Here is a 23,324-nt window from a genome sequence, read left to right as displayed (position 1 = left end):
TTAAAGAAAATTGGCTCAAGTCTTTTCCCACCTGCTGGGTGTCCATTATTACCCTCTCCTGATTTTTAATGCTTCCCAAGAACCTTATCTTTTCATGGGCATTTCCCATTTCCTTTTCCTTTTCCTGCTAAACTTCCCACCTCACCCATGTTTTACTGCCTGTGGCCATTCTCATTTCCTTTTCTTGTGCCAACCAAGATAGAGATCATAGACCTTTCACCTTAATATCCCCTGAAGTATTACTTATGTAAGGCATTTGCATATAAGAGATTTTAGTGAAATGTGGGGACAAGTGAGCAGAACTATATTGTAAAGCCATACACAAATAATTTATAGTAGACATCATTGTATGACAGAATCCTTCAGCTACTCCTCCCCTGGGGAGTTCTCATTGACTTTTTTCATCAGGTCTCTGGTCTCAGTTATATATTATTTATTATTAGTCCTACCTCTTGCCTACTATTCCCTAGTCTTTTCTTCCTCCCTGCAAATTTCTAATAATTTCCTATACAACCCTAGACTGCATAGGCCATCTCAGGCTAAATCATCTCTGAAACCATATATACTGATGTAATAGTAAGCTCCAAAATGGAAATGGCTTGACGTTGAGAAGGTTTAGTTTTTGATCATAGGGAGATGGCTGTGGATTCTGCCACTCCCTAGGGAAGCTCTCTTCCTAGTGCAGCCCCTGGGTTTTACGTTGCTTGCATTTTAGAGTCCCACCATCTGGAATGACTATGGCAGTGTAGGCAGAAGAAGAGAAAGTCGGAGGGTCCCATACATCTTATGTTGAAACTTTCAAATACATAACAGTAGAGACTGTTGTAACAAACTCCCATGTTTGTTCCCATCACCCAGTTTCAGTCTTTATCAACTGTGTTCAGCCTTGTTTCATCAAACCCCCCACGCTTACAACCCCTCTCCATTTTCCCCAACCATCACCAAACAGTTCTGAGACCAGTCCCACATATAATGTCAATTCAATTATCATGATTTCAGTGTGTAGTGCCTCTAAAACATAAATATTTTAGTCCATTCAGGCTGCTCTAACAAAATCCCAGAGACTGGGTGGCTTTTAAACAACAGAAACGTATTTCTCTTCGTCCCAGAGGCTGGAAGTCCAAGATCAGGGCACTAGCATGATCATATTCTGGTGAGAGCCTTCTTCCTGGTTCCTGGTCCCCTCCTGTTCACTGTGTTTGCTCATGGTGGAAGAGGTGAAGGAGCTCTGTGGCATGTCTTTTATGAGAGCACTAATCTTAGCTCTTTTTTTTTTTAATGGTTATTTATTTATTTTGAGAGAGAAAGAGTGCACACAAGCAGGGGTGGGGGGGCAGAGAGGGAAAGAGAGAGAGAGAGAGAGAGAGAGAGAGAGAGTCCCAAGCAGGCTCTTCCCCGTCAGTGTAGAGTCTGACATGCGGCTCTGTCTCACAAACCGTGAGATCATGACCTGAGCCACAATCAAGAGTCAGACACTTAATTGAGCCACCCAGGCACCCCAGGGCACTAATTTTATTTCTAGGGACTCTACCTTTTTGATCTAATCAGCTCCCAAAGGCCCCACATCCTAATACCATGACATTAGGGATTAGGTTTCAACATATTACTTTGGGATGGGGGTGGGGGTTCACCCAAACATTCATACCCTAGCAATAGAATGTCTTTAAAAATATAACCACTAGGGGTACCTGGGCGGCTCAGTCAGTTACGGGCCTGACTTCAGCTCAGGTCATGATCTCACACTCCATGAGTTCAAGCCCCGTGTCAAGCTCTGTGCCGACAGCTCAGAGCCTGGAGCCTGCTTTGGAATCTGTGTCTCCCTCTCTCTCTCTGCCCCTCTCCTACTCATGCTCTGTCTCTCTCTGTCTCTCAAAAATGAATAACTGTTAAAAAAATTTTTTAAAATATAACCACCATATCTTAATGATATCCTAAAAATATTGTCATTAATTCCTTAGTATCATCAGGCATTCATTTAGCCACACACCTTATCAATATCATTTAAGCTTCAAGAGATTCATGGCACCTGTGCCCCAGGTACTGGGAAATAGAGTCTCCTCAGTACTCAGGGGAAGGAGAATTAAACAGACTTAATGAGTACATAGCTTTGTGTCTGATATAACCTATGATGGTATTTTCTTAAAAAACAGAAAAGAAAAAAGAAATCAAAAACATGTTAATAACATGTTTTTACCCCCCCCCCCCCCACTATAATCATGCATCCATAACGATTCTCAAGCATGTTTCCTGAACCACTACAACAGAACATCTCAGAGTCTTGGGGCCCTCACAGCCCCCCATCCATTTCCTGTTTGCCTGTGATATCTGTTTCCCAGTCTAAGCCCAACCCATTCATGAAGGCTCAGGTAAGTGCTAGCTGTTGCAGGAAGGTTTCCCTGATAGAAAACTCATATGACTGCCCACCTCCCACAGCCTGTACACTTAGTTATTTCTACCAGAGTGTGAACTGCTTCAGTAAGATTGCTCCTTTCTTGACATTTAGGACCTGGTGTGTTGACTTAGAAGGGAGAGGGAGCCTGGAGCCTGGCAGCTTGGCAATGGGAGCATTTGTCAGAGGAAAAGTCTAGGGTAGGTGGCTGGGGTGACCTCGGGGCTGGTGTCTTCAAGAAGAGAGGTGACCACTTCACAGAAGTAGGTGTCAGGAAGTTGGATAGGAGAGTGTTCTAAAAGCAGACTTGGGGTATGGAATAGTTTTGCTCATAGCTCTGTGTGCAATGGCTGCCTTGGTGACTCTTAATGCTATTTCATTATCTTACTAGGCTTCAGCTCGGAGCCTGGCACAAAATCAATCTTGAGTGTATTGTTGAGTGGATGAATGGTGGTCCTGGTTATAGCACCCAGTGAAAGGAGTGAGCCTCGTTGAGGTGCCTTCTGAGGAGATTGTTGCACACCTGGTAGTTCCCTTCAGGAACACGAGAAGTGTGGTTGTAATTATCAGTTGCAGCCTCCCCCCCAACTCAATACCTTGTTCAATTTTCTGTTTTGAAAAATATCTGTAAGGGTTTGTTTACTTGTAACTTCGTAAAAGCAACAAAATGTTTCCTTGAGAATGATGGGATTTATGCTGTGGGATATCTGGTCAATTTGCGTGATTACACATAACACAACAATACAAATACAGCGTGGTGGCTCTGGCATTAATTTTCATCTCCTTCACTGTGAGGTGGTGAAGCCCTTAGCCAGGAGTGTCTAAGGGAACTCGCTCTGTGGGACCCTCTGTCCCCCTCCTGTTTGTCAGCTCGGCTCTCCTACTTAACCAACTGTGCTTTCACAGCTCTCGCACTTTGAACATCTAGAAAGCTTGGCTATAGCTGTGACTTTTTAAACCACTTTATAGTTTAGGAAATTTTGCCTTCTTATGTCCAAATCCCTCTATCCCTCCCATCCCACGTGGAATTTCAGTGGGAACAAGGGCCAGAAGGTGAAAGAGAGGGAGTAGAAACAAAAACATGTTCTAAAACAGAGGGACAAGAAATAAAAATAAAAATAAATATCAGGTTAGTGATTTGGGAAATTTGAGGTTGGAAAATTTTGTGATTGGATTTGAGAGTGGAAAGTGGCTAGAGCCAAGGATTGAGTTATGGATTTGTAGCAAGAATCCTGAAAGAAAAGTTGAGTATGGGAGAGGTGAAGGATGGGGCTGAGGGCCAGTGTGATGTCTAGATCGCACTGGCCACTACAAGAGCCATGAGTCACATGAGGGTACTGAGCACTTCACATGTGGCTAATCTGAATTGAAATGTGCTGTGATTAAATAAAAGTCTATGTAGGATTTTGGAGATGAAATCCTGTAAGAAAAAAAGAAAGTACAATATAATTTTTATATTGATTATATGTTGAAATGATACTTTGAGTATATTCATTGAACAAAATATATTACTAAAATTAATCATGCTTGATTTTACTCTGTGTAAATTTTACTCTCATAGAAAATTCGAAATGATGCATGATGCTTCTTTGTATTTCCGTTGGGCAGCCCTGGCCTAGAACCAGCACTGGGTCTCTTCCGGAGGTCTCTTCCTCACAGGAGGACAAAGGATGGGCGGGGTGGCGAGGAGTAAACAGCGTGTGGAGCCCACACCACACACTCCACAGCCTTCCTCTGCCTCTGGTTTGGGTGGTTTCTTTCAATCTGCCAGCTCAGCTGATTCTGAATGGTGGGAGGATTTGTACTGTACTCCACCTTTGAGTGTGAAGGTTCACTTAGAATTTGAGTCCCATCTGAACAAAATGTCCTTTAGAACCCAAGACCGTGGACACTTATGATGCTTCTTGTAAATTACCACCGAAAATTGTGCCCTGACTGCAGCCATCCAGGGCCTTCATGATTGTACTCCAGCTGGATTGCCAAACCTGCATGTGTCTCCAAAGCACCTGAGAATCACACTGAAGTATCAAGTCTGGGGTTGATTCTGCTTCAAATGCCCAAAGATTCTGCTTCAGTGGTTTCAGTGCACTTGCATTTGAGAAACGATGGACGAGGTTTTCGTGCAATTTGTTCCAGCACAGAATTGTCTTTTGGCCCAGGATTTACTCATCTGTTTACGGAAGTCTCTTTAGAAATGTGATACTTCGACATTCAATCTTGTAAATCTTGGATTAAAAATAAGAACAAAAGCCTGAGATAAGTATGGCTTCTGCATAGGGCTGGAGCCTGCGGAAGAAATAATGTAATGATCTGCTATTAAGGCCCCTCTTGGTGGCTCCTGCCTAGTAATTGGTTTTCCATCCACAGACTGGAAGGGGACAGGAGGTAAAGCCATGTAGACTTGATGGAGGAAGTATTGCGTTTATAATATTGTAAATGGTTGTCTTTCAAATCCAGGAAATAGATAAAATGGGATTTTCAGTGAAAGAATATAAAGGCCCCCTATCAGCATCATGTATTTTCATGAGGTGTGGTCCTGGATAAGCAAATAGAATGTATCTACTTAAGTGGGTAGATCTGTTTCTGCTGTTCAGAAACATAGACAAAGGCTTGTATTACTTTGTAGGAAAACATCAAGATACAAAATAATAAGATGAAGGTAGAACTCAGCATCTTCTTTCTAAAGAAGCTTCTTTTTTTCTCTTTCCATTTTATCAGTTGGTAGTTTTAAATAGGCACAAACAAAACCTTAGGTTTTGATTGTTACAGTCTTAGGGCACTATGCTGTCCTAATCTCTATAGCTCTCTCTAATGTAAGGGCTATTTCATAATAAACTCTGAACAAATTGAATTAAAATTTAAATTATCATTTTAAAATGCATTGTGTGTTCCAGGTGAGCTATGCAAAATGAGATGCTCTGTTCTTGCTTTAGCAATTAGCAGGGCCTTGTTTTTAGAAGGTCTTTTTTAAATGAAACTGTGTGTGTGTGTGTGTGTGTGTGTGTGTGTGTGTGTTTTAAAATGAAACTGAAGTTATTCTGATATTTAAATCAGTGATTACCAAACTAGGGTGAATATCAGAATTACCCGGAGAAGTATTTACAAGCAAAGACTTCTAATTCATGTCACAGAAATTCTGAAAGAATTAAGTGGGTAAGAGAGTCTTGATCTGACCAGCAGCCTAAGTGGCTCTGGAGGCAGGTGTGTGGCGCCCTCTTTGAAACCCTCAGGTGTAAACTGTGTCCTCTGTGGTTGAAGATCTCTCTGCAAGGAGACTCTTGTCTCCGTTATGGATTTTGTATTACGTTCATAGAAAGTAGCTTGTAGGAGGTTGCCTGGGGGGCTCAGTCAATTGAGCCTCTGACTTCAGCTCAGGTCACGATCTCGCAATCTGTGGGTTCGAGCCCGGATGGGGCTCTGTGCTGACAGCTCGGAGTCTGGAGCCTGCTTCGGATTCTGTATTTCCCTCTCTCTCTCTGTCCCTCCCCTGCTTGTGCTCTGTCTCTCTCTCGCGCGTGCTCTCTCTCTCTCTCTCTCTCTCTCAAAGATAAGTAAACATTAAAAAAAAGAAAGTAACTTTTTGGGATTAAAAAGGTTATCAAGGCTTTGAGAGTAGTTTTCCCAAGTGAAATGGCTTTATGTAATAGTAGTTGACCTAATTTATCTTGGACTCTGGAATGAAGGAGAGAAATACAAGGAAGAAGAAAGGGGGGCAGCCAGAAGGGGCAGCTTATGGAGGTAGCCCATGTTACCTCTAGGTTGTTGGAAATTGTTGGTCTGGATCACTTATTGATACTTCACTATAAGGGGCTCTTGGGTGGCTCAGTTGGTTAAGCTTCTGACTTCAGCTCAGGTCATGATTTCACGGCTCATGGGTTTGAGCCCCACATCAGGCCCTGTGCTGACAGCTTGGAGCCTGCTTCAGATTCTATGTCTCCTTCTGTTTCCCTCCCTCCCCGACTTGTGCTCTCTCTCTCTCTCTCTCCCTTATAAGTAAATAAATAAACATCTAGAGACACACCAAAAAACTATACAAGTCTTTGGGCATCTGACTCTTGATCTCGGCTTGGGTCGTGATCTCATGGTTCATGAGTTTGAGCCCTTTGTCAGAGCCTGCTTCGAATTCTTTCTCCTACCTTTGCCCCTACCCCACTCATGCTCTCCCTCTTTCAAAATAAATAAGCAGTAAAAAAAAAATAAATCTACATAGTGTTTCCATCATAATCTTGAATCCCTGAGAAGCTGATAAAAATTAAAGAAACAGTTCTCTTCTTTTTTCCTAACATTAGAACATAAAGACAAAAATTGCTTTTCATAATGAATAAAATGCCAAGCCTCAGCTTTTTATGTAAGGATTCTATTTCTTGCTGTGTGGTGCTCTGACAAACATTTATATCAGTGCAGTCATCTGTTTACTGTGCTGTAGCTGGGATCACACACTGGTTTTAAGTTTTTGTCAGCCCCGCTTTAACCAAAAGTTAGAGTTTTATTTGTTTGTTTGTTTGTTTGTGTTATATAAAAACTGAAGTTCCTTTGGGCTTCACTGTTCAAGAAATAAGTCAGGGTCTCAGGCAGGCTCTTCTCCATGAAACACCAATATTTGATCCATTATATCTCCTTTCTGTTCTCCCTGTTAATAAAGATGTGCTAACAGAAGACTGTATGATGCAGGGGGGTGGGGGCGGGGGGTTCCATGTGAAGTCCCCAAACAGTGTCTTGTGTATAGGCTCTGCTGTGGGGTTGCTGCAGGACACTGAACAAGTCACAGCCTCCGTTAGGCTGTTTCCCAACTGCAAAAAACGAGGGTAATGCCCACTTCACAGAGATTGTGTTGGGATCAGCTAATCCTTATATGCAAATACTTTGAGAACTAGAAAACGCTGTACATGTTTAAGGGAGTTTTAATGCTATTGGATGTGGTTGATTAGTATACCAACAGAATTCTTGTATGGAAATCTGGAAATCTACGCCTGCTGCATAGTAAGCAGTTAGTACATGTTTGCTCAGTGGAAGGCAAACCTGTGCTCGATGAGAGAAAGCATGTTGGTTTGAAATAAAGGTGTTTGTTAAATGCTTTGCAGAAAGAAACAGACCTTAGGTAAGAAATGAACCAAGTATTTATTTTGCAGAAGGTGTTATTTACTTCTTTTAAATGGGTGTACGGGTTAGAAGTTGTTGCTGACAGTCTTATATGTTGAAATTCATTTTTTCTATCCTGATGAAGCTGTCTCTGCTAATAAGTGTATTAATGGCACATTAAAAAGGTCAGAGAGACTTAATGACATTTCAGATTCACTTTATCGTTTATCCATGGTAACATGAGTTCTCACTTAAACTATATTCGTTGCAGTTGAATGTAAAATAAGAAAATGTAAGGCTGGCATCGCTTTTTAATGATGCTTCTGTGGCCTAAGAGAGGAGGTGTGTTTAGTCATACATTCCTCACTATTTGATGGTATGCCATGAGCTATGCACTGAGGGGGTAGGGAGACACAAAAGCAGAATCTCCAGTTTGGACCCTTTAGCTACATACCTGGACAACTAGAAACCCAGCAGGTATCTTTGTAGGACCATAGAAAACTGTGTGGTTGCCTCAGGCCAAAACCAAAAGTATAAAACGGGAATATTTTCAGATTTTTAGGTATTATTTTAATATCAGGTTAATGTTTTAAAGCCCACAGAATCCATCCATTTGAAGAGCTAGGTGCAGGAGAAATAGCTACCCACAAGACACAGCCCGGTCCCCCAGGAGCTTCTGCTTTGCTGAGAAGACAGGCACGTGAACAGGCCGTTACCGGGCAGTATGGGGAGTATGTGGGATGGCAGTGTGAGCAGTATGTGGGAGCACAGAGAGGGACCCACCTGGCCTAGCAGTGGCCTGTGACAGGGCAGGTTTGTCAGAGGACGTGACATCCTCACTGGGACCGGAAGGGTCAGCGGGGGCTGGAGTTCAGCGACTTGTCAGAGTTGGTCCCAGAAGGTGAGGGGAGTTGACAGGCACTGCTCTCAGGACCTGGACACCAGAGAGAGTGAAGACTGTAGTGATAAGTGTGTGAGGACAGGAGAAAAGGAGAAGGGGCTGCCCTCTTGACCATACTCCAGCCTCAGTTCCGAACGGGTGCAAGAAGCCCCCATGGGACAGAGGGAAGCAGGGCAGCCGTGAGGAAGGCCTGTGGACCAAAGGGAGGGTAGGGTGCTGCCCTGCTTTCCCGTATGCACCTGGTTTGGGTTTGTGAGAAGCCTGGTTATACTCTTACTTTCCTGTCTTTAGATTCTTATGCGAATTTAAAAAATAACCCTACCGTAAATTGAGGTGCTTTGATTAGACCATTGGTTCTTTTAATACAGGAGAACTTTAAAAATAAAACACAAGAAGGTATGAGTCATTTGGACCTCTTTTCTGATTCACCATTCGGAAATAGGCTTGCTGTTTCTCTTCCCAGGTGCTGAAGCAACAAGTATTGAGTGGTACTGCTGCTGGGCCTTGGTCCCAGAATGCCTGGAAGGTCCTGGCACCTTCTACTCTGTTGTTACGGAGGAGCAAGGGGATGAGGGGACAAACCACCATCTACACAGTCCATGTAGCTGGGGTTGCCTTGTGGCTTTCTGCCCCAGCCCTGTGTCACAGGGGCCAGGTCCTGCTTCCTTGTCTGTAGATGATTTCCTTTTCTTCAGTGTCTTCTGTTTTTGTTCTGTATTTTGGTCTGTGTTACGGCCTTGATCCCTGTTGTTGCACTCATTCTTGTCACTGAATAGATTTCCTTTGAATGGGTATACGACAGTGTATGTATATGTCCATTTTATTGTAGATGGATATCTGGTTATCTCTGGGTTGGGGCTATTAAGAAGAGTTGCGAGCAATGTAATTAATGTCTTTTGGTCAACATCTGTCTGCAGTGCTATTGGGTATGAACTCTGGAGTAGACTTGGTTGATCATCCGTGCATTTATTATTAGGCTTTCACGAAACTCCCTGCAGTTCTCCAAAGTGGCCTCAACAATTTACAGTAGTTTTTCAAAGTTCCAGTTTCTGCACATCCTCCCCCCAACACTGATGTGATATTTTTCATTTTAGACATTTTAGCTGGAATCATTTTATAATTTTTTATATTACACATTTTTAATTCTACTTTAGTGTGACCCATATTCTTTAAAAAAAAGTTTTTTGTATGTCTGTTTATTTTGAGAGAGAGAGAGAGAGAGAGAGAGAGAGATCATGCACAAGTGAGGGAGGGGCAGAGAGAGAGGGAGACACAGAATCCCAAGCAGGCTCTAGGCTCTGAGTTGTCAGCACAGAGCCTGATGTGGGGCTTGAAGCCATGAACCATGAGATCATGATCTGAGCTGAAGTCTGACACTTACCTGACTGAGCCACCCAGGAGTCCCAATGTGATCCATATTCTTAACTCTCTGCAGAAAGTGTCATGTTCATTTACAACTTGAAGCCATTTGGTGGCCCTGCCTGGACTCTCTGTCTCCCATCTTTCCACTTATTTAAATTCTCCATAGGTTCTAGGATGTCATTTAAAAAAAATTTAATGTTTATTTATTTTTGAGACAGAGACAGAGACAGAGCATTAGTGGGTGAGGGGCAAAGAGCGAGGGAGACGCAGAATCCAGAGCAGGTTCCAGGCTCTGAGCTGTCAGCACAGAGCCTGACGCAGGGCTCGAACCCATGAACTGCAAGATCATGACCTAAGTTGAAGTCGGATGCTTAACCTACTGAGCCACCCAGACCCCCTTAGGATGTCATTAATCCTTTGTTTTTCATTAATCTCTCATTTCTTAGAACTCCATTGAAATTGTACCTTTATATTTCACAATTACTCAGCCATGTAACGCATGTTTGCATTCTTACTACCAACGCTGAGTGTCCTCCTTTGGAGGGCAGGGGACTAGATCTTATTACCTTTTGGCACCTAGAAAAGTGCACAGAGTAATTAGTCAACATTTATTAAATTCCAGTGAGGATGTCCTGTCTATGGAGAAGGGTGGTACAGGAAGTGGCTTTCTTTGGCTAGTTCTGGAGAAGGTAATAGGTAGGAGAAGATCCTAATGATAATAATAAGCCGGTTATGCCCGAAAAAGGCCTGTTGTTACTGCTGGGGCACAGCAAGACCGTGGAGACCCTTTTGAAGCATCAGGGGTAATTCAAGAGTTGAAAATAGGGGACAGTGTAGGGACAGGTAAGACAGATCACCAAAACCTAGGGGCTAGAGGCACAGTCTGGGCCATGAGGGGTATCACTGTGGTGGTAGAGGTGGTTTATACTGAGGCTGGTCTATCGACAGTGTTAGCCGGTGTCCTTCCCAGGAGGACTCTGTGTATACAGTAGACACAATGTCCTGTACTTATGAAACAATGGAAGGGCTTTTTTGGTGAATGAGAAAGGAAGATCCTTGGAGCAGTAACATTTTATATCAAACAAGCAAGGGCTGTATATTTGTGCTTGCGATGCATGATTTTTTCATCTGTACCTATCATAGACATCTTCCTAGGATAAGGAATTATGTTAGGCTCGTGTTATTTCTTAGCCAAAAAGGTTTTTTCGAAGGCAAAGAACAGATTCCAGGTATGTTTTTGCCCTTACAACACTCTCATTTTTTTCTTGGTGAAAATGAAGATTTACATTTTCAGGGCCACCCAGTTTCCTTTGGTGCCATTTGATACATGCCAGCTCCCCCAAAGCCTTTTCTTCCCTTTCACATATGTTTCCTGGCTTGGCGATGCAACTACATGACTAAATTGTTCAAGCTGAATCCCTGTGTATTCCATCCATTTTGTTGGCAAGATATTCTAGCGGCTTTCCTCCTGTTAGCAGCATTCGTGGTAGAAAATTGGTGAATAATTCATTTTGGTTTTGCTCCTGCTTTAAAAAAAGAACCCAGCAGGGCAGAGATATTCAACAGATTATTTCATTTTTAAAATTTTAGCAGAAATAAACAAGATGATTAGTTTAAAATGTAATTCATAGTCAGTGAGTTAAAACACTTGAGTTGCTGATTACAGCTAGTTCAGCTAGCCCCCTAAAATGTAATTAGCTTTTGGCATGATTCCAAATGGCTTCTTTACACTTAAATTTGCAAAAAATTTTCTGACGCTGTTTCAGTATTTCAAATAGTTTTCAAAGAGTTTACTAGCAACATTGATCTGAATTCATATGCACTAGGTGACGTCTCTTGAGTTTCTGGAGACAATACATATGTATTAAAAGGGGTAAGTTAACAGTGTTGACCTTCCTAGTGTTATAGGAGGGTAAGTTGCGTTTAGGTTTGTGGTTTACTTTACTTTTTAAACGTATTTGGGTTGTAGCCTGTGTAAAAATATTTTTTTAAAAATCCAAGTTACAATACTGAGATTATAACTGAAAAAAATATTATTTATTATTTATTATTTATTTTCTGTTAATATGGCATTGCAAGTCTAGAAAATATAAGAAACTGAAGACAACTTGCAGGGTAAGGCCAAAATGTGAACTTCACAATTTAAATACAAATTTCCACATTAGCACTTACAGTTATTCCTTCAAGCTGCCGTTAGACATAAGAAAGTATTCTTGTTGCAATTCTGTTGCCTTTTTCCATGAGTTAAAAAATAGTTGTTATTATGGATAATATCAAATATGTACAGAAGTAGAGCAGAGGGCATAAAGAACCTCTACACACCCATTAACCAGTTTCAACAATCATAACTCATGGCCAATCTTGCTCTGTTCATACCCCCACCCTCTTCTGTGCCCTTGCCCCCAGTCCTTCGTTTTGAAGCAAATCCCAGACATCATCTCATTTCCTATGGATATATTTTAGTATGGGTTTCTGAAAGGTAAGGATCCTTAAATTATATAACCACAATACCATTATCACACTTTAAAAATTAACAGTGATTCTCTAGTATCATATTTCCAATCAATGCTTCAAGTTTTCCTGCTCATAAGTGGGTATTTTTAGTAATGGTTCGTTTGAGATAGCATCTAAACATTGCCTGCACTTTGTTTGATACATCTCTTATATCTCGTTTAACTTTTTTTTTTAAATGTTTATTTTTGAAAGAGAGACAAAACATGAGCAGAGGAGGGGCAGAGAGAGAGAGAGAGAGAGAGAGAGAGAGACATAGAATCCAAAGCAGGCTCCAGGCTCTGAACTGTCAGCACAGAGCCCAATGTGGGGCTCGAACTCATGAACCATGAGATGCGTGAACTGAGCCGAAGTTAGATGCTTAACTGACTAAGCCACCCAGAATCCCTCTTACGTCTCATTTAACTTACAGATGCCCTCTTCTTTCTTCCCTCCTTCCCCCCACCCCTGCCCCTACTACAATATATTTGTTGAAGAACCTGACATCATTTGTTTTGTGGAATGCCAACTTTCTGGATTTGTCACATTGCATCCCTGTGGCGTTACGTAACGTGTTCTGGTGTTCTTTGTATTTGATGTAAACTGGTAATAAAAGGCTTGCTCAAGTTTAATTTTCCTTCTTTTCTTTCTTTCTTTCTTTCTTATTTTTTTTTTAGACAAGACTACTTCATAGGTAGTGACATATGTATTCATCAGGAGGACATCTGGATGTTAATCTCCCTCTCTATGATGTTAAAATTGGTTAGTCAGCTTTAGGCACCTCATTTATCCTGATCCATCCATTATGAAGTATCCTATCAGCTCGTCACCTAATAATTTTAGCAGCCATTTATAATCATTGCTGGTAATTATTATATCAAGAAGGAGAGATACCATTTTTGAAAGTAATTTTTAAGACCTGGAGAGTAACTGAATGACAAAATGTTGTGATTTTCCTAAGTTTGATGGTTCTGCCTTCTCTTTTAAAGCCAAGTCACAGAGAATCTTTCCAAAGTAAGAAGTAGATTGCATCAGCTTAGAAGCTCTGTGAAAAAACAAAGCCCAAAGTGACCCAATCATCCTCCTGTGGAGTTAGTATTCTCTCAGGAGACAGTTTCTCAGCCCCAAGCCTAAAAGGGATAAGGCAGAATTTTTGTTTTAATTTTTGTCAAATAACAAAGCTTGGACTTCATCAAGCTTTCAGTGTATACTGCACGATTTGTACATTAACATTTTATTAAAAATACCAACAGAGAGCAAGGGGTTGGAAAACACCATTGAAATATCCCCACTCTTTCAACCCAGTTCCTGTTGGGGTTTGAGTGTTGGGGCAATGAGTAAAGCCTCATCCCTGAGCCTCCTCACCTGGCTATCATTGATGACTTTTTTACTGCCAACTTTGGAGGGAAAGGAGGAAAGGGAAGAGGATGAGTTGGCAGGGTCTGAGAAGGCTGTTCCCAACCAGTAGCTACTTGCTGAGAGGAATTCAAGATGAAGTAATCCTCTACTTTGGAAGCTAACTTAGAAGTTATTTGAGCTAATCTCTTTGCTAATCTAAGAATCTCTCCAAGAGTTCAACAACTGACAGAAGACTTACCTTCACATTTTATACTGTTTCAGTGCTCATCTCATTCTGCTTCTTTAATTTTGTATATCTTGTTTTCACTACTGGATTATATATTTTGTGAAGACAAGAAATATATCTAATTATTCTATTTAGCCCTATTTAATATAGGGTGTCAAGCAGAAACACAGCGGTTAAAGCAGTGAAAATAGATTTTATTCAGTAACTGCTGACAGCAGGGGAGAGAGCTCAGTGCCATTCTCAGTTGTGCAGAGGTGATCGGGCATTTTAGAGGGAAAATGAGAGAGCAGGGCAAGCTGGGACTCAGAAGAGGCCAAGAAGTGGAAAATTACAAAGGAATGGTCATCTAAGTGCATTTAGGCTGGCTGTGTCTGCTGGCTGGCAGTTATCCTCTTGCAGACACAGGGAAGCAGGCCCTCTCCTTCCTGAGGATTGCATTTTAAAGGAATGGCTCTCAGGGCCTTGAGAAAGACTTGTGAGTTGTAGGAGATACATATTCACAATTGTGAACCCTTTGGAGAAAATGATCTGAGACAGAGAGGTCAGAGGCCTTTCGTCAGGTATCGGCTAGAGCCAATAGTAAATTCTCCCGGTGGCATTGAGCTTTCTCAGGCCACGGTTCTAATGGGGGGCAGGGGTCCTCCTCGGGATGAGCCTCACGTCGCCACACTGGAGTTTGGTGTCTCCTGGTGCACAGGTTTGCGTGAAGTTTGTGGTTTGCTGAAAGTTCTGCAGTTCTCAAGGGTCTAGACCACCACTTAATGAGTTTGTGGTGACTGAACACATGTAAATAAATTCAGGTTTTGTTTTTTTTAATAAATTCCCATTTATTTTTTTTATTTTTATTTTTTTTAACGTTTATTCATTTTTGAGACAGAGAGAGACAGAGCATGAACGGGGGAGGGTCAGAGAGAGGGAGACACAGAATCCAAAACAGGCTCCAGGCTCCGCGCTGTCAGCACAGAGCCCGACGCGGGGCTCGAACTCACCGACCGCGAGATTGTGACCTGAGCCGAAGTCGGCCACTCAACCGACTGAGCCACCCAGGCGCCCCAATAAATTCGCATTTAAATCAATTCCACTCCCTTTACCCTGAAAAGGAATGGGGTCAGTTGGAATGCTTTTCACCTTCTCTTAGTGCCTAGACACAGCCAGGAGACCGGAGCACCACCTGCATTTGTTATTTTCCTGCCTTCCCTGGGTCTAACTGGCCGTTCTCCTTAGCAGGGATGATGGCTGTACTTCCCTTTTCTTGAAGCATAGCACCTTCACTTATGAATAAGAGACTTCATCTCCCTACCATAGAAATTCTGATTTTTTAAAAGAAATAATTCAGTATGGATCAATCTGTTATAAAGATGATGACATATTTTACTATCGACAGCAGTTTTCTGAGCACTTTAAAAAAGGACAGTTTAAATGTCTCTTACCCAGGGAATCATACGTAGCAGGACAGCATTTCTGTCGTAAACTTTCATCAGACTTCTCCTTTTTGGCGTTTATCTAAGGTTGTAATGTATTTATGTATATATGATAATTTTTAAATATATGTCATGGAAACTGTCTTTACTTGTTCACTTTTTAAAGACCAGCACCTACCACAGTGCCTAGCACTAGTAAATCTATTTAAAAATGATCTATTTAATGACTAAATGAACGGCCTTCCACCTTACTTTGTCTTTTCCTGTAAGACCCTGTTGACAGTATACAAATGCTGTTTAATTAAACCTTGGTAAATGAATGTTTGTGAAATCTCATGGACCCTGAGTCGTGTTTCAATGATTCTTCTCTTTGTAGGTTCCTTACCTACTCCTACCTCTTGGCCTTCAACGTGTGGCTTCTGCTTGCACCTGTTACCCTGTGCTATGACTGGCAGGTGGGCAGTATTCCCCTGGTAGAGACCATATGGGACACACGGAACTTGGCCACCATCCTTCTGGCAGTTGTGATGACCTTACTGAGCCTTCATTGTTTAGCAGCCTTCAAGGTAATTTTCTTAAGATCCAGATGAACTCTCAGCATTTGAAGACAGACACTCTAAACTTACTTAGTATTGCCTCCCCCCACAGGGGTCTGGGTCTAAATTGAATCTACTCTTTTGTCTAAAAACCTGAAAAATTTAAATTTTTCTAGGTAAGTAATATATGTCTTAAAGACCTTAGTAGACTTAACAGATCATGGCCACCTTAATTATATGGTATCTTTTACTGTTCTACCAAGCCTGTAGAAATTGGATCTGAAATTTAATATTTGCAAACAAGAAACTTTTTTCCTGCTATAGTTGGCTAATTTTTGAAGTAACTTGTTTGATTTCATGTAATGATAAATGAGATAATGATAATATATTCATAAGTGCTTAAAATATGGTTAAGATGCTACTCCCACTAATGACTGCCTGACTGCCTGAGTTGGTTGGGTGATTCTCACTTCAAAAACAATGATATAAAGCTGGAAAAAAAATTACCAAATGCAACCGTTTCAAAAATGACCAAAGACAGCAAAGAACTTGAAAATGTTTACTTATGAAAAACTGCTACTGCATTGGATGAGATGCTTCTTGCCCAAGGGTCTTCCCATCCCCACCCCACTCCGTTCCACACACACCCCCACCAGCTGGTGTGAAAGAAACCAGAAATTTACTGGTTAGAGGTGGCTGAGTTGGTTTGGGAGCATAGCATAGCAGCAGAAAGCTTAAGGGGGAACTTTTGGAAACCAGAGAGCTATAGAAGGGCTGAGGTAATACACTCTGCATGCATTCGTGGCTGGCTGCTAAACAACGTAGGCCTCCCCAGGGAGCACAAGCAAAATTGAAAGCCTGGGGAGACTTATTTATTTGCTGCAAATTTGAATGAATTTTTTAACCCATACACAGGTTGGTCAGCAGAGAGGGAAGCTTCATTGGCCTGAGTTGTCACTGTATAACCTCTGTTGAAATCACTGGCTGATCAAAAAGCTGTGTAGGCACAAGAGAGATTCCCCCAGAGTTTAGGGCAAAAGAAAAAATAAAAAACTGAGCAAAAATTTCAGCTCTCTGCAGAGGAAGTAGATTTTTCATTTGGAGTCTAGGCAAATTCATTATATATTAAAACAGTAAAACCAGCAGATTTCAGTCGAACAGAATGGAATATAGAGTCACTACAATGTATGACACACAATGCCTAGTTTTGTTTTTTTTTTTATCAGATTCTGGACATGTAAAGGAGCAGGAGAGTGTGACTCAAACTCGGGGTGGGGGGTGCTGGGAATAGTAAGTAGAAAACAGAATAGAATTGAGAATCCAAAGGTAAGCTCACATTTACATGCTCTTGATTTTTGACAAAGTGACCAAGATAATTCAATGGGGAAAGGGTAGTCTTTTAAATAAGTATTGAAATAATGGAATATCAATAAGGGAAAAAAATGTGACATTAACCCTTCCCTCATACTGTATACCTATAAATGAATTCTAAGTGGCTCGTGGTCTTAAACAAAAGAGTTAAATAATACCAAAAATTCTAAAAGGAAATAGGAGAAAAATCTTTGCAGACTGGGGTTAAGCAAAGATTTCTTAGGACACGTAAAGTACAGACTATAAAAGAAAAAGATGACAAATTGAACATCATTAGAATTAAAAATTTTGCTCATCAAAAGATAATGTTAAGTCACTCAAAAGGCAAGTCACATTGGGAGAAAGTGTTTGCAAAACATATCTATGAAGGACTTGGATCTGGGATATTTAAAGAGCTCTTAAAATTTAGAAATAAGACAAATAACTCATTAAAAATAGGCAAAAGATTCAGAATCTTCACAGAAAAAGGTATGCAAAGGTTAATAAACATACAGAAAGATGCTTAGCATTATTGGTCATTAGGGAAATGCTAATTAAAGCCACAAAAAGATACGACTGCATATCCACTAGAATGACTGCAATTAAAAAGATTTATGAGACTAAGTGTTGGCCAGAATGTGGGTCAACTGGAACCCTCATTCTGATGAGGAAAATGTTGGCAGTTTCTTAAAAAGTTAAATATGAAGCTAAGCAATTCTCCTCAAAGAAAGATAGAAAGAGCTCCATACGAGTCTTGTAAGTAAGTATTCATAATAGCTGAAAAATGGAAACAATCCAGTGGATCTCAAAATGTAAATGGGTAAACTTAATATGGTAAGTTATTCAGAAATGTAAAGGAACAAATAATTTACTTATGCATAAAAAAACATACGTGAACCTCAAACATATCTTAGTAAATAAAAGAAGCCAGACAGGAGTGCCTGGCTGGCTCAGTCTGTGGAGCATGTGACTCTAGATCTTGGGGTTGTGAGTTTGAGCCCCACATCAGGTGCAGAGTTTACTTAAAAATAAAATAGTAAAAAAAGAAAAGTCAGACCTATAAAACTACTACTGTAAGATTCCGTTCATACAAAATGTCTGTCGTTGTAATTCTACCTTTTCTAGAATTGCCTAGAAATGCCTAGAGAAGGCAGAATTATGACAAAATATGTGAGAATGGGAACTGAAAAGATGTGCAGAGGGGGATATGGCTGTAAAAAGACTTAAGGGGACTTTTTAGGGTACTGATTGCTTTTTAAAAATTTGATTGTGGTGGTAGTTGCTAAACGACCTATGTTCACCAAAACTCACCAAAATAAATATACATGCAAAATGGGTGAATTCCGTTGTATGTGGACTGTGTGTCAATAAAGCTATGTTTTTTAAAAAGATTAAAATGTTACAAACATCAAAAGCAGGAATGAATACAGGACTATTGAATATAAAACATAAACACATGATCCTGAAAATTTGATGAAAAATATGTTTGAATATTAAAACTTTTTTTATATTAAGGAGAAATTCACACAACACACAGTTAACCATTTTGAAGTGTATAATTTAGTGGTACTTAATGTATTCATCATGTTGTGTAACTATCAGTTCTCCCTAATTTCTTTTTTTAAAAGAAGTTTATTTATTTATTTTGAGAGAGACAGTGCGAGTGGGGGAGGGGCAGAAAGAGAGGGCGAGAGAGAGAATCCCAAACAGCCTCCACGCTGCCAGTGCAGAGCCCAACCCAGGGCTTGAACTCAAGAAACCTCGACCTCCGCTCATGACCTGAGCCAAAACCAAGAGTCAGACTCTCAACCAACTGAGCTACCCAGGTGCCTCCTGCTCTCTCTAATTTCAAAACGTTTTCATTACTTCACTAAAAGCACCAATCACTCCTAACTCTCCCCTTCTTATCCCATGGTGAACTCTGATCTGCTTTCTGTCACAATGGATTGGCCCATTCTGGATATATCGTATAAAAAGAATTATACAATATGTGACCTTCACTTTGCATAGTATTTTGAAGTTCATCCAAGTTGCGGCATATACCAATACTTAGTTCCTTTTAATTGCTGAATAATATTCCATTGGCTATATATACACCACAAATTGTTTATCCATTCATCCGTTGATGGACATTTAGGTTGTTTTCACCTTTTGGCTATTATGAGCATTGCTATATTACAACATTTGTGTACAGGTTTCTGTGTGGACATTATGTCTTCATTTCTCTTAGATATGTACCTAAGAATGAAATTGCTAGGTCATATGGTAATTATGTACTTAACTTTTTGAGGAACTATTTTTCGTAGTGGCTGCACCATTTAATTTCCTACCTGGATTAATGGAACAAATGGTTCCTACATATCCATGCTTGTTATTTTCCATTACTTTGTTTAAAGGCATCCTAGTGGGTAAGAAGAGATACATCTTTATGGTTTTGATTTGAATTTCTTTAATGGCCAACGATGAACATCTTTTCATGTGCTTTTCATTGGCCATCTGTGTATCTTTGGAGATATATCTATGCAAGTCCTTTGCTTGTTTTTCACTTGGGTTGTCTTTTTGTTGTGGAGTTGTAAGAGTTCTTTATATATTTAGGATATTAAATCCCCAACAGCTAAATGATCTGCAAATATTTTCTCCCATTCTCTAGATTGTCTTTTCACAGTCTCAGTAGTGTCCTTTAATGCACACAAGTTTTTAATAAAGTCCAATTTCTTTTCTTTTTTTTCCTTCTCCCTCTCCATCTCCCTCTCCCTCTCTCTCTCTCTCTCTCTCTCTCTCTCTCTCTCCCCTTCTTCCTCTCCCTCCCCCTTCTTCTTCTCCTTCTTCTTCTCCTCCTCCTCCTCCTCCTTCTCCTCCTTCCCGTCCTTCTCTTCCTTCTCTTCCTTCTCCTTGTTACTGATTGCTTTTGTTGTCAAACCTAAGAATCTGTTGCCAAAGCTGAGGTCATGAAGATTTATGACTCTATTTAATATAAGAATTTTATAGTTTTAGCTCTTATATTTGGGTCCTTGATCCCTTTTGAGTTAATTTTTTTATATGTAGTGGGATGGGAATTGAGCTTCATTTTTTTTTGCTGGTAGCTATCCACTTATCTCTGCAAGAAACTCTTTTCCCCCCAAACACCTTACCTAAAGTAATCCACTTCCTAATCATTTTGTAAATCAAGTTGATAAAGCAAATATGGTATGAATAGCTATCCTCAAGAAACTCTAGCATGCCAATTAGTTACATAAACTTGAGCTCAAATTTCACCTTCTTGGTAAGGCCTACCATATGTACTCTATTTAAAATGCAATCATATACCCTCCACTCTTCTCTCTTTTAACTTTTTTCTTCACTATACTTCCAATTTCTAAAATGCTGTATAACTTTGTTATTTTATGTAACGTCTCTTTCCAACTCGAACGTAAGCCCCATGAGGACAGAGATTTTTTTTTCTCTTTTGTTCACTGCCACATTTCTAGCATCAAGAGCTTGCCACATCCAATATTTATCACCTAAATTTTCTTGTTTTTGCTCAGTATATATCATCTAAATGAATAAAACTATAAAGAGTTAGCAACTCTGTTCAATTATATTTTGGAATGCAGAACTTTTTTTAAAAGGCTATAAAAGGACCACACACAATATGAGTATGAACTGTTTGGGGTCATGATGAGGTTTGTTTTATTAGAATCTGGCCTTAGCTCACAGTTTGACATGCCTGCCATATTGTTATTGATGTACAGGAGAAAATGTAGTAGAGCACTGGCTTGGTGTGTCAGTAAGGGTTTTCTCCCAACTGATTAAAGGTAGTATTGAGTATTCGTAGGCTGTCATCTTGGTCAGGTGTATTAAATATGAACCTCCATGATGACAGTGGACCCCACACACAGGCGAGCCTTGGCCCTCTCGAGAGTGTCTTTGATAACAAAATGAATGAATGGAAATTTCTTTGGAAGGCTATTAATCCTTTTCTTTCATGGAATTTGTTCCAAAATCCCTTTAATGCATCAGGAAAAAAAATTAGCAAAGCATTCCAGCTGTGGAAATAGTAAGACCTAGCTCTTTGATGGTGGCTTTCATCTTGAAAGTTCTTTGCAAACATTAACTGAAGCTTCTAGCAATTCTTGGAGGCCACTACACTTTGTACATTTTCTTCTTTCATAGTTCATACACAGAGGTTTAGCAGCTAGCTCATATTTGTGCTCTGTTATTGATCTGCTTACACACTAGAAAGTCTTAAAAGTCAAATTCTTATGCTAGTTAGTAAATAACCTCTTAAAATGGGGATAATGCTAGTTTTTCGATGTGGTGATCAGTTACTAAGGACATGATCGTCAGAGCTCTGACCCCAAGACAATAAACAGTAGGATTAAGCTTTTATGAAAATAGAAGTCCTGTTTTATGGATGTTTTCCTGTGCTAAAAGAAAACAATGGATAAAATGTTTGTAATAACGGCACCAAAAGAAACACGGCTTTTTCCATCCAGAGTATTCCCAAGTGATATGTGTATTGCATCTCTACGTGGCGGGGGTTGAAATTATTTTCAGTGTCCTTAAATTTTGAGGTAGTGAGGCCATATGATATATTACTGGTGTGTGTGGCAGGGGCGGGGGAAACATTGGATAAAGAGGCCTAGACATTGAGTCCAGGAAATCGTGGACATTTTTTTTTTGTTTGTTTAATTTTTACCTCTAATTCTCAATTGTACAACAGACACCCTGGCTTGTATTCAGGGAGAATATTTTCTTTTCTTTTCTTTTTTTTTAACGTTTATTTATTTTTGAGACAGAGAGAGACAAAGCATGAACGGGGGAGGGTCAGAGAGAGGGAGACACAGAATCTGAAACAGGCTCCAGGCTCTGAGCGGTCAGCACAGAGCCCGATGTGGGGCTTGAACCCACAAACTGTGAGATCGTGACCTGAGCTGAAGTCAGACGCTTCGCCGACTGAGCCACCCAGGCGCCCCAGGGAGAATATTTTCTATTTAGCTTCACAACTTTAATTCTCTTAATGTTGATTGTGTGACTGTTAGTTAGTAGGATTAGAGCAGTAACAGAACAAAGATCTTGTCTACATAGAGATTATATTTAAATACTTAAAATATGCCACTCTTTGCTAGGTGTTGATAAGCAATCTGAATGAGGTCAGGGCTGGCGTCGCAGATAAAGTAACATTTGAACAGAGACATGAAGAAAGTAAAGGAGTGAGCCATGTGGCTATTTAGGGAAAAGCATTTCAAATAGAGGGAGAGCAAGTGCCAAGGTCCTGTGGCAGGAAAAGTCCTGGAGTGTTCACAGAACAGCCAATTAAGCTGACATGGGTGGCAGAGTGAGCCAAACGTAGAGCCAAATGAAATGATGCCAAAGAGGTGATGGAGTGTGTGTGTGTGTGTGTGTGTACAGGGGATTCAGCCTCTGTCTTTTAAGTCTCTGATTACTTTCTCCTCTCCTGCTGTGCTTCTTCTACTTGGCCTGTGGCTATGTTGACAGTCAGGTGGGTTTTGTCTGGTTTTCTTCTGTCATCCTACTTTGTTGTTAACCCGTGTTCTGGAGGAGGGGGGCGTAATCTATTTCCTGTTACCGTTATATTGACACTTATTTGATGATTTTAATCATTGATTTTACAAAGCTAAAAATTAACACTTGTAATGAATAAAACAGCAGGTGTGTTACTTCCCAATCCCCACCCACCCTGCTCCCCAATCCCACCCTCTATAGGCCTTCTTTGAACATTTTGTTCTTGTACATTTTTACACTTGCTGAAAACAAAAACAAATTCTTTATGCAAGTAAGTTAAGTCATATGCCATTACAGATTGCAGACTCTTCCAGGCCACCTCCACACGCAGTCGGGAGTATTCCTGCAGGAAGCAGCTCGAAGAGTAGATGTTCGACTTCTGACACACTCTTGTCTACGACTGAGTGGGAGGGCTAGGACACAGAAGCTAAAGCTAAGCTTTCTTTCTGTAGCAATAACAGCGGGATGAATTTAGAGATTGTTTCTAATCTGCTCTGATTTCATGGCAGTACATATTTCACTGTACTCAAGGAGTAGTTTATTATTTATCATAAAAGAATATACTTGGCACCTTTGCAAATTTAAATGTAGAATTTGCCGTATTCTGTGCCTCCCCTCCATCTCCGCCTCCCATTCATACCCTTTATTCACCAAAAATGCATTTGGACTTACATTACATGATGTACAGAACAATCTACAAATTCAT

The 23,324-nt window shown here is 40.5% G+C and overlaps 1 protein-coding gene across 4 annotated transcripts in view; it reads left to right on the top strand.

Moving 5' to 3' along the window:
* Nucleotides 1-23,324, top strand: part of TMTC1 (transmembrane O-mannosyltransferase targeting cadherins 1) — a 275,746-nt gene that overhangs the window by 131,029 nt on the left and 121,393 nt on the right. For all 4 annotated transcript variants that reach the window (XM_053226105.1, XM_053226103.1, XM_015074929.3 and 1 more), the window contains one exon: nucleotides 15,604-15,793. In XM_053226105.1, the coding sequence (XP_053082080.1) occupies nucleotides 15,604-15,793 (190 nt within the window). The remainder of the gene's footprint in view (nucleotides 1-15,603; nucleotides 15,794-23,324) is intronic.

The sequence above is a fragment of the Acinonyx jubatus genome, chromosome B4 (genome assembly GCF_027475565.1).
Source record: "Acinonyx jubatus isolate Ajub_Pintada_27869175 chromosome B4, VMU_Ajub_asm_v1.0, whole genome shotgun sequence".
NCBI lineage: Eukaryota > Metazoa > Chordata > Mammalia > Carnivora > Felidae > Acinonyx > Acinonyx jubatus.
This window is presented reverse-complemented; position numbering and strand designations above follow the sequence as displayed.